General features: G+C 31.5%; 1 protein-coding gene across 1 annotated transcript in view; it reads left to right on the plus strand.

Moving 5' to 3' along the window:
• The window catches only part of LOC101897882 (innexin shaking-B), a 703,106-nt gene that overhangs the window by 619,916 nt on the left and 70,525 nt on the right, over positions 1-12,665 (plus strand). Inside the window, exons 6-7 of the mRNA XM_059120861.1 lie at positions 11,025-11,158; positions 11,393-11,582. Coding sequence (XP_058976844.1) covers positions 11,025-11,158; positions 11,393-11,582 — 324 coding nt within the window. The remainder of the gene's footprint in view (positions 1-11,024; positions 11,159-11,392; positions 11,583-12,665) is intronic.

Here is a 12,665-nt window from a genome sequence, read left to right on the forward strand (position 1 = left end):
TGTCTTCTGTGTAGAGAAGAGATCTTCTCTGTATAGAAGAAGTATTCTATGTAGAGAAGACATCTTCTCTGTATAGAAGAACTCTTCTATGTAGAGAGGAGATCTTCTCCGTATAGGAGAACTCTTCTATGTAGCGAGGAGATCTTCTCTGTATAGAAGAGATCTTCTCTGTATAGAAGATGTCTTCTATGTAGAGAAGAGATCTTCTCTGTATAGAAGATGTCTTCTTTGTAGAGAAGAAATCTTCTTTGTATAGAAAATTGACATGAGATCTTCTCTGTGTAGATGATGTCTTCTATGTAGAGAAGAGATCTTCTCTGTGTAGAAGAAGTTGTCTATGCAGAGAAGTGATCTTCTCTACTTGCACCCATGTACATTGAATCGTTGATATTTTTTAGTTCATATTATCTCCAACTTTTATCACAATTTTGTTTTCAATTTCTTTTTTTTTGTTGTTTCTTCACAATCACACATCTTGAGAAACACATTACTGCTAATATAAAGTTGCAAACAGATCCTAACAATTCTGATCATCTATATGCTAGGAGTCTATTATTAAAAACCATAACACCCAAAAACAAAAACATATCCTTTAAAAGCAATACTCTTACATTTCTTAAAAAAAATAAAGTTAAACAAAATCTCTAAATAAAATTGAACACCTTTAAATAAAAAAAACTCACTTAATTTACTCTCAAAATCGTTAAACCCAAAACTAACAACATCAAAATGTGTGTAATGCTTTTGAATTGAATATTCCTTAATACAAATTATTATTATTTCTTTGGAAACCTATTATGTGTGTGTTTTACTATCAGTGTAATTTTTAAGTATTTCAAAGCCTAAAACCAAAATTCCATATTACTCTTGTATTAGTATGTATTTATTTTTCTATATAATGAAACTTAAAATAAAAAACAAAACAAAACAATACTAAAATCCTTTAAACATGTATGTAAGTGTATTTCAAATTGTCCCAAAAAACAAGCAACAAAATACAAAACAAACCTTTTTTGCTTTGAATGTTTTTTCCAATTAAAATTGATTGTTTTATTTGTTGTTTATTTGTACCTTAGGTATTATACAATTGAGTTTTTTTTTAAATACCTCTAAAATTAATTAAAATGAGATTTAAATTCCTTTTGATAAAAAAAAACAGAACTGTTGAAGAGAGAATGAAAGTGATGCGCAGACTGAATTAAATATTTAATATTGTAACTTTGAAGTTTAAAATAAATTTCGTAGATTATTTACATGGTCCCCAACGAAAACTCCCTTGTTCTTGAATGTCATGGGGAAAGAACAACATTTAAAAAAATCAAACATATAAAAATACCAAAGAAAGAAAAATATATGGAAAACGCCCAAGTGTTGGGGACTCAATGTCCAGCAATGCAAATGAAGTGGGTGATTTAGTGATTTAGTCGATTAAACTGAATTCTCCGAAAAGAGCACGCATTTTGATACCCTCAGCCACATGGCTAAACCGATTTGGTATATATCATTTGATACGGCCAAAACGTCTCTTGGGTTTCTTTGGAAGAACTTCGTTTCAGGACATTTGGATTCGACCTAGGGTAATCCGTCCGTCCATCTCGCTGGCTTGTGCGGACTCTCGAGAAAGCACCCGATTTGGTCTAAACTCGGTACATGGTAATATTGTTGTCAAACTTAAATGTAATTCGGAGATGGGCATCCGGAGATGGGTCAAAATTTGGAATAATTACCATTTTGTGCACAATTAACTTGAAATCGGATAAAGATATGTATGGGAGCTATATCCAAATATGAACCGATCTCTATAAAATTTGGCAAGGATATTTCTGAGCTGTATATGATATATTTCCCCGAATATAGTTACTATGGAGTGCATATTACGGCTGTGCACGAAAAGTTCAACAAATCGGATGAACAATATATATGGAAGCTGTAGCTATATCTGAACCGATTTTCACCATATTCGTCATGCTTGTTACTAGACTCGATTTGGTCGTAAGTGCCAAACTCCATTTGGGCTAATATTACACGTCGATCTCGATAAAATGTAGCCAAAGTATTTCTGTGTTGTATTTGATATAATTTCCCAAATATCGTTGTTACACAGTGCATAGTACGGCTGCGGAGGATAAAAATAACAATTCGGATGAACAATATATATCGGAGCTATAGCTATACCTAAACCGATTTGGATCCAATTTAGCATACTTATTTTAAGGCCTTATTTGGTCGTTTGTGCAAATTCGATACTATTTGAGCTGATATTACACGTTTGGTGCACAATAAAAAGCAAATCTGAGGAAGATATATATGGGAGCTATATTTAAACTTTGACCGATTATCTCCAATTTCAGCAGGGCTCGTCTTTGGGTCAAACAAACTATGTGTGCAGAATTTCATCTGGATCGTGCTGTAAATGCAAACTGTACTGTGTTTACAAAAATGCATAGACAGACGGATGGACATGCATAAATGGACTCAGAATGTGACTCCATGCAGATCATCAAAAGGGACGAGGTGGACCCATAGTCTATCTCCTTTATTTTTGCCTCTTACAAACAAATGCACAAAGACATAATACTCTGACCACCTTGTGATGTAGGGTATAAAAAGAATTCGATTGTCTTCAAATCTCACCCGTTTCACTATTTGGACTTGCAGAAGATCTGGTATGAAGAACGATTAAAACGGACAACTTCTTCTGATACATCTCCCACAATGAGCCAAATTTTTGAGTATCAATAAAGCTCATTAAAATTTAAAATGATCATTGTATTCCTTTTAAACTCGGCACATCCCAATATTTTCACCGGCACACGATCTGTCCCGAAGATGGAATATATCCGACCCCTCCTTTTTTTCTTCAAATTTCACACATCCCAATATTTTTATTAACAAAATTTGGTGTGAAGATGGTAGATATCGGTCTACTCCTGCGGGAACCTCCCCTCCCTCGGCCCAACCCTTATGGCACCTTCTCCACAAAGGTTCACAGTTTTCAATATTTATATCCCTCACAAGGAGTCAACATTTTAATCTGCGATTTTCTTCAAACTTGAAATCTCAATATTTTTATTAACTTTAGATATAAAGTATGGGATTTATCGGTCAATTACAGGCACGTTGTAATATTTATATCAAATTAAGGCCAGATACCCCAAGCAGAAAGGGTCAACATTTTGAATAATCATAATGCAAGTCAAAATATATTTAAATAAACGGACGTTGGCTGAGGGCCAAGTCTTCCTGATTGCAAAACATCAATACACTTTTTCTGCAAAATAAAATGGAATATAAAAATATATATAAAAAAAGAAAATGGTCAAAGAAAAAACTAATAATAAAAAATCCTGCAATCAATTCATTCTCTCCCACGGCAGTTTGAAGTTTAAGCTACCTCTGTACGGCCAGCTAGACTTCAATTTAAAAATTAAAAACTTAAAATAAATCCAATTAAATTCACCTCTATCTCTCTTTTTATTTATTTTACATTCCTAACTTTATCATTTCAAATTTCACATACATTTAGCTAACCTTCATTTTTCTTTCCCAATATAACAAAAAAGCAAACATTTCAATCAAAAGATTCACCACTTTTCAATAATTGTAGATGGATAAAAATCACACCACCAATCACAACTCACATGCCAGCTAGTTTCAATTGCTCTCAATGAAAAAATCGCAAAAAAAGAAAGTCTGAAGTTTTTCACCAAAACCCATGCAAACGTACAATTTCTTTCACCACACAAACAATTCGAATCACATCAAGGTGTTGCGAAACAAAAATCTTTTTTTTTAATTTCTTTGGAATCTCAAAATGTTGTCAATGACATTTCACTTCACCATCACAACAACAAGAACAAGAAAAAATCACAAGTTCACAAAACTTCCACAACCACCACCACCAAGATTCGCTAACAGAAATTAGCTCTCACTCACCTTGTTTTGGCAAATGGCAATTCTATATTGTTTGAGAAACGAAAAATTGTTCATTCAAACGAATCACTTTCAAAACTCACCACTCTCTCAATTTCACCAAAATTTTCTCTCACCACCCACCCACCACCAGTTATTGCTATCACAAATTGTCGCTCCAAAAAGAAAGAAAAAAATGAAATTCTGAATAAACAGCAAAACTCACTTTCCAAAAAAGATTTAGTCAAGGAAATCAATTCACCAACTCACCATTTCAAGTTTCACCACAAAATTGTCTACCACCACAAGAACCAAACCAATAACAACAACAGCAACAACAGTATAAGTAAACATCACCACCACCACCACCAGATGCTAAATTTCTCTTTAAGTTCAATTATTGAATTCTCCACCTTTCACTCTCAATTCGAATTGATTTTCACTCTTTTTCACTTTTGATTAGATTTAAAATGCGAACTAAAATCCCCCATGAAAAACCAAAAAAAAAAATTAACAACAATTAATAAACCAAAACTAACTAATTAAATCCAAATATTAAACAATTCTAAAACAGATATTATCGAAATTTCATAAAACAATCAAAAAAATCAAACATAGTATCTACTAACTCTCGTATTCGTATCTCTCAAATTTCATAATGTTTTATTTGAAAAAAAAAACTCAAATTATATATGAAATCTCTCAGCAAATCTATAAAATATCGATTCCAGTGGTCATCGTTATTCAGCAAAACAAATCGAACAATTCAAATCGTTAACAAAATTGAAAAGTCATTAATAAAATCGAAAGTGACATTTTTTAACTTCTCGAACATTTCGCTTTTCTTGTAGAAAATTCATGAAATTTATTCTTATCGGAAAGTAATAATCTTTTGGGGTCCAGAAGGAAGGGGAAAGGGACTTTTGGAAAATAATTCAGTATCTAAAAATGTATAAAATTAGAATCAACATTTAAAAATATATATATTGGAAAGGAACATCACTCAAATCACTTTCGAATTGGAATCGATTAAGTGTAGCGCCTCCGGAGACTTTGTAAATTATTTACTCTCCCTAGGTTAGATCTCTCTCCTTCTCGTCTAGTTTTTGCAGCCATAAATGTTGGAGAGTTCCTAACTAATTTTGTCATCTATGAAAGAAATTTCATTCGACAATTAACATTTGAAAAACAAAATTCGATTTATAAACCTTTCGACTTTGTCCTAAACCTAAAAATTGACTTTTCGATCTAATGATCAGCTGAAAATCGATTTTTGATATTTAAAAAACAACGTCGACTAAAATCGATTTCGCTTTATAGTACAGTTTTACCAACTGATGAAAGGACAAATAAAATCGCATTGCATACTTTTTGGCTGGTGTAAAAAATAAATACAAAAATTTGGCTTTTGTCTTAAATAAAAAAGTTGACCCTAAGCTATTTTCTTCAATCAGCTTTATATCAGCATATCTTTTGGCTCGTCTTAAAAATAAACATTTACCGAAACCGAACAGCTAAAAATCGATTTTCGATATTTAAAAAACAGAGCCGACTAAAAGTAATTTCGAGTTTTTTGTATAGTTTTATCAACAGATAAAAATCGCTTTAAACATAGCATACTTTTTGGCTCGTGTGAAAAAAATTGTCGACTTTTGCTTAAACGAAAAATCTGTCTTTTCGATCTATTAATTTCCTCCAATCAGCCAAAAGTCGAGTTTCGATTTAAAAAAACAGATTGTGATAAAATAGATTTCGATTTTATTTTGTATACCTACTGACGAAAATCCTACTAAATATTGCATACCTTTTGGCTCGTGTGAAATAACTATCAGATAAAATGAAGCCGCTAAAATCGATTTTCATTATTTCGAAAACGGAGTCTGCTAAAATCGATTTCGATTTATTGTACATTGATTATCAATTGATGGAAGGATGACTAAAATAACACTTCATATTGCATGCTTTTTGGCTGATGTTAAAAATAAATAAATAATGTCGAACAATGTCCAAAAAGTTGATTTTCCGATTCAGCGATTTTCTCCTATCAGCCAAAACCAGATTTTCGATATTAAAAAAAAAGAGTCGACTAAAATCGATTTCGAGTTTTTATATAGTTTTATCAACAGATGATAAGACCATTAAAATCACACAAAATATTGGATACTTTTCGGCTAGTGTTAAAAATAAGTCAAATAGTTAGACTTTTGCCAAGTAAAGAAAGACAACCAAAGTTCGTGTGAAAATAGAAATCTTCCGAAATTAAGCAGCTAAAAATATAGTTTCTCTATTAAACAGAACAGAGTCGACTTAAATCGATTTAGATTTTTTGTATTCTTTTATCAATTGGGTATAGGACAACGAAAATCACACTTAAAATTGCATACTTTTAGGCTAGTCTGAAAAAAATAAATATTTGCCGAGAATTTATGATCACAAAATGGAAAATTAATTGTGAAAAGTCCAGGAATTTAGATTTCAAACTTAAAATCGATTTTCGGTAAATCAACTTTTACTGAAATCTATTTTTAAATTTTGTAACAATCGGAAAAAATTGTTTTTGAACCAATTTTAGATTCCAAGATCATAGATTCTGGGTTTACTTTTTCACAACAAACGATGAACTGAAGGTCATGTTTCATATTTCCAATTCCAATAACTTTGGGAGAAATATTTCTGACAATATTTATTTATATACAAATTGGTTATAGAAATCGACTCTACATAAAAGAGCGGAGAGAAATCCGCACCAAAATCGGCCTCAGTGACCCCTTCTCTCTTGGCCCCCAAAAGTTATTACTTACATATTATTCATTAACATGTATATTTCCAAAAAATCAAATGTTAAAACATTTGTTTTCAACATAATCGAAAACAAAACAAAAAAATTTGCATTCCTATCAACAATAATCTACAACGTTTTTCTCCACCCACCCCACCATCCTTTTAGGTTAAGTATTTTTGTGCAATTTTTTTGAACAAACCAGACTAGATCAACTAAATTCTATTCATAATTTTTTTTTTGTTTTTACAATTAATTCAAAAGACCCCTCTATTAATATTAATAACAACAAAAAAAAAAAAAAACTAAGTGAATAACTTACATACATACATGCCAAAAAAAAAACAATTAGTTTTTTCCTCTTAATTTCCTCTCAAATCAGTTATCATTATGCAAAAGTTTTTACTACACTTTTACTATATTTTAAAATTAAATTTTTATTATTGTTATTATTATGTATTGTATTTCTGAATATTTTTGTAATTGTTCGTATGAAAAAAATGAGATAAAATGTATACGAAAGCAAGGTATATAATTAAACAAATACAGTTTCAGTGAAATTCGTGTTATTAACAAAAACCTGAAAAATATACAAAACATTTGATTGCATATTATTTTTATAGTGTACATATAAAGGGGAACAATTATTTGTAATCTAAAACGATCTTAGAACAAAAAATACCTAGCCTATGCCTTTATTAATGAAAGTTATTCCTAAGGTCTTCTGGCTATCAACGTGTCTTAAGAGGTGATTCGAGATACAAGATATTTTAAAGATTTTTTCAGACATGAACGGACTTCAAAACTTTCAATAAGTGCCATTTATATAAAAAAAATCATTGTCAAATTAGAAAGCATACCCTATGAAAATAATGAATTTTCTTTCCAAAAGAATCCTCTCCCATCGATCCTTTTTAATACCCTCAGCCATATGGCTAGAGAGGGTATATATCATTTGATACGGTCAAAACGTGCCTAGTCGAAATAACGGTTTTAGACCCTAGGTCTCTTTGGACCGAATCCGTTTCAGGATATTTGGAGTCGATCTAGCGATGTCCGTCCGTCTGTCTGTCCGGCTGGCTGGTGCGCACGATAACTCTCGAAGGGAGTATCCGATTTGATCCAAACTTGGTACATCGTAATATTTTTGTCAAACTTAGATCAAGTTTGGAGATGAGCAATATCGATCCACTCCTTCTGATACCTCCCCTCAAAAGGTCGAAATTGTCAAAAAATATATTTTCTGCACAAAACTAGAAACGAGAATTCGATTTTGCTTCAAAGTTGCAAAATCTTAATATTTGCGTCAGTGCTATGTCAGGTGTAAAAATGGATGATATCGGTCCACTCCATCAAGTGCCTCCCCCACAAAGTGTAAAAATTTTGAATAATTATAAATCTTATGAAATGTGATGTAAGAATCCTATTGTCTTCAAATTACACACATCATAATATTTTTATATACCCAAGTTCTGGTGTTAAGATGGAATATTTCGGTCCACTCCTTGTGGTACCTCCCCCACAAAACGTCGAAATTTTTAATATCCATTTAGTTCATAAAACGCGAAATTAACATCCGATTCCATTTAGACTTGGCACATCTGAAAATTTCTATCAACAAAGAATATGTAATAAAAACGGGAGAAATCGGACCCGTCCTCCTGGTACCTCCCTCACAAAAAACCAAAACATTTATAAAATCCAAAATAAGCATCGGGTTCTCTTTATATTTCACACATCCCATTATTTCCATTAACAAAAGATCTGTTGTGAAGATGGGATATATCGATCCAATCCTTCTGGTACCTCCCCCACAATGGATCAAAATTTTGAATATCCATTAAGCTCATAAAAAGCGAAATTGACATAAGATTCCATTCAAAACTTGGTACATCTCAATATTGCCATCAACACAAGATCTTTTATAAAGATGATAGAGATCGGACATTATCAAGATTTTGAAAAACAAAACGATCAAAGAAAACGAAATAAGCATCCAACTCTCTTAAAATTTTACACATACAAAAATTGTTGCTAACTCAAGATCTGTTGTGAAGATGCTATATATCTGTGAACCCCTACTGGCACCTCACCCACAAAGGGTTACAATTTTCAATACTTTTATCCGCCATAAAATGCGAAACCACTCAGCGATTTTTTACAACTTGCTATATCTAAATATATGTCTCTCAACCAGAAACCTGAGATAAATATGGAATTTACGATTTCCCATAAATGGGATATAAATGTTCGATTTTCTTATAATTTTGGCCATACCAATATTTTTTTCTGTATTAGATGAAGCATGAAAATGGAATACTTCGGTCGACTAAATCTGGTACTTCACGCACAAGTTAACATTTTCTAAAATTTATCACATATCTCATATAAAGTGAAGAGGTAGTCGTTATTGACCAAATCTGGCACTTGGCATTATTTATATCATATTTATTTTGGTCCGATACGAAATTTGCAATATTGGCCAATTCTTTCAAACCCCACTCCATAGAGGGTCAAGAGTTTGAATAATTATAACAGAAGTCAAAATATATTTAAATAATCGAACATTGGCTGAGGGTACACATCTGTCTGCAAAATCGACCGATACTTTCTTACTTGTTTAATTTTCTCTTTGAGTTCTCTCATTTGTGGGTATTTTTAATTTCGTGTGTGAAATCTAGCACATCGGAGCTCTGGTATTATCGTTTGTCGATGCCTGCGATTTCTTTAATTTAAAATTAGTTTTTTTTGGGTTTCAAAAACATTTGGCTGGCAACAACTGCCTTTAAGAGATTTTCTGTGATTTTTTTTTTTTTGTAGAAAGTGTTCAATCTGTATAAAGGTTTTGTGACCTTTTACTTTTCTTTGGATCATCTAATATTTTTTCAAGATGGTCGGCCTTTTTTAAAACTGACTTTTAAAATGTCTTTAATTAGAACAGTGTTGGCTTGTTTTTTCGGGATACCGTAGTATTTTGTTGTTGCAAAATGGTCAGGCTTTATCCCTTTATTGTTGTTTTTATAAAACAACGTTTTTAATTAAACTGAAAATATATTTTTTGGGAAACAGATTTATAAAATATCTTAAGCCAACCGGCTCTTAAGAGGATAATATAACATCCCTTATAAAATTAGAAAAAAAAAGTCTTATATATATTGAAATAGGAGCAATATATTCTTGATATCAGTCAATATTTTCTTTTATAATTATTTTGTGGAACTCATAAATCTCATCTAAAACATATTGAAATACAGGTTCGGGGAGGCTCTTTAATTATCAATTAAAAAATTTAAATATTTGCAAGGCTACTGCCTATATTTCCGATATGCTAATTAACTTCCAATTGACCAAAAAAACCCTAATCGTTAATGTCCTGTCAAAACTGTCTCACATAATGATGTTCCCCCTTGTCTATTGAAAGGAAATATTAAATTTATAATAATAATATGCAACTACACGCTCCATTTTACATGATATTTGAAAAAAATGAATAACAATACAAAAAAACTAACTTGAAAATTAATAATGTCATAACAGGAAATTGAAATGTTAATATTAGTTATGGCTTTAATATTAACAAAAATTTATCAACAGCAAACAAGTCGCACACAAACACACAACAATTAAATAAACAACTCTACAAAAATTCACATATATACACATAGGTATATATTTGTGTTATGCCAAAATGGGCAAACTATTAAATACACAATAAAATCGGAATAATTGATCATCAATAAAATATACGTATGTATTTGTTTAATTATTGCCTTAAACTATCATGAATAGTTTTAAAATACATGAATTTCAAAACGAACAACAGAGAAAAAATACAAAAACAAAACTGGCAAAATACCAGACAAACATACCATAAATGCCATAACTCTAGTTTAATTATTTATCAATAACAATAATAATACACTAAAATATTAATTATTAATGAAAAAACATAGGGAAATATGCCAAACATTTTATGTAATTGTATTTTCAATATTTATATTTGTATACATTTTTCTTCTCTTAAATTATTTTTGTTGTTGTGAAAAGCAAAAAAAAAACAACTACTCTTCTTTCTATACCAAATGATATTAATACAAGTTTCTTTTTATGTCTCCCTTCCCTTTGAATACCACACTCTAAAACCAAACCAAACAACCCAAATAAAAACAAACACTTCAACACCACCACCACCTTCACCTTTGGCGAAAATAACGACCACCACCACCACGACCATACGATACAAATTCAAAATTTTGTATAATTTTGAAATTACTGAAAACAAAATTATTGCGCCCTTGTCTGTCGTCAACGAAATTGCTCGCAACAACAACAGGTGTCTCATGTCAAAATCGATTCACCTGTATTTCGCCTACACACAAATGCAACCGTTATATTATTAATAACATTTTCAATTGCTGTTACAACGCGTCAATACGTAGGAAATCCAATAGACTGTGTACATACGAGGTAAGTTTTGAAGTTTCAAATCAGTGTGTCCGTTCGAACATGCAACACCATCCACCTTAGATAACCCCAAATGTAGTTGTATTCGGTAGCAGCATTCATACATTAATATTTTTAAGCAGCATTCATTAAAAACTTATATAAAATCTTAAAAAAAAAGAAACATTCATAACCACTTCTTTCTTTTCCAAATATTTCCCCCTATCCGAAACGAAAACCGCCAACCATCATACGCAGAGACATTCCGGAAGATGTACTTAATACATATTGTTGGATACATTCAACATATACAGTGGTGGATGCTTTTATGAAAAAGCAAGGTTCCGAGGTGCCTTTTCCTGGGGTTCATAATTCACAGGGACGTGGACCTCTAACAATAAAACATACAAAATATTATCAATGGGTGGCGTTTACGCTATTTTTTCAGGTGAGTACTAAAAACTGTTTTATATTTTCCTCTCACATATTTGTCGATAACATTTGGTAAGGCAAATAACGCCAAATTCGGAAGGTAATACGGTGCGATGTAGTCAAGACACAAACCACCATTATGTTGTGGATTTGTTGAGAAGATAACAACATGCACTGTTAAAACGACAGATAACACCAGATTTTTCGAAAATAGCTACCTATTTATCGACATACTGTTTATAAAATGTATTTAAAATTGTGCTGTAAAGCAGAACAACATTTATCGTCGATAAAATCGTATTATTATAAAAATAACGTTTAACGCATCAGTCCTGCTTTGACTTTTATATATTCCATCAGAGATGATCTGTTTGACAGTTTTTTTTAGTTTTTCGGCTGTCGAAAAGTTGTATAAAACATAGAAAAGGTACAAAACGTCATACACTTTTAAAATAATAATACATATCAAGTTGGTTGATAAACGTTTAGGTTGTGTTATTGAAACCACGCTGATCTTAATAAGGAAAGTATAAAATTTTTTAGGTTTACGGCTTTTTCGAAGTATGTACGATATGTCGGAAAAGTATGTATGTATGTCTGGTAAATATTGAAACAATGCCACTGAATAGTGGTGGCGCCCAACGACAAAAATGACAAATCATTGTCACATTGAAAATTAAAAGAAAAAAATATTTTGAACACTCCGAATTATATGACACTCAGCTGGTTTTTACAATTGTTTGGTGTTTCTTAGGAAATATCCATTTTCTATTGTAACTTAAAATTATTTTGTTATAACAGATTACTTTCTGCTCTTCTTCGAGACGACTTTCTGCTCTTCTACCAGAAGATCTTCTTACCTTCTACGAGTAGACGAGAAGAAGAGAAGATTCCTAAACAGTTTAACCCTTTTGTCACTTCAGAAAATATTTTCAAAATATTGAATTTACAACCTCCTTTTCATGAAATGAACGTGGCACCGTCGCAGCAATTGGGTTAAGGAACGGAAAGTGTTGATGCCTTATGAATCCTTAAAGGCTACATGTCCACAATATCGATTTTGGAAGACAATTTTTGAAGGACATACTGATATTATTTC

This window comes from Musca domestica, unplaced genomic scaffold, assembly GCF_030504385.1.
Source record: "Musca domestica strain aabys unplaced genomic scaffold, Musca_domestica.polishedcontigs.V.1.1 18, whole genome shotgun sequence".
Taxonomy (NCBI): Eukaryota; Metazoa; Arthropoda; class Insecta; order Diptera; family Muscidae; genus Musca; species Musca domestica.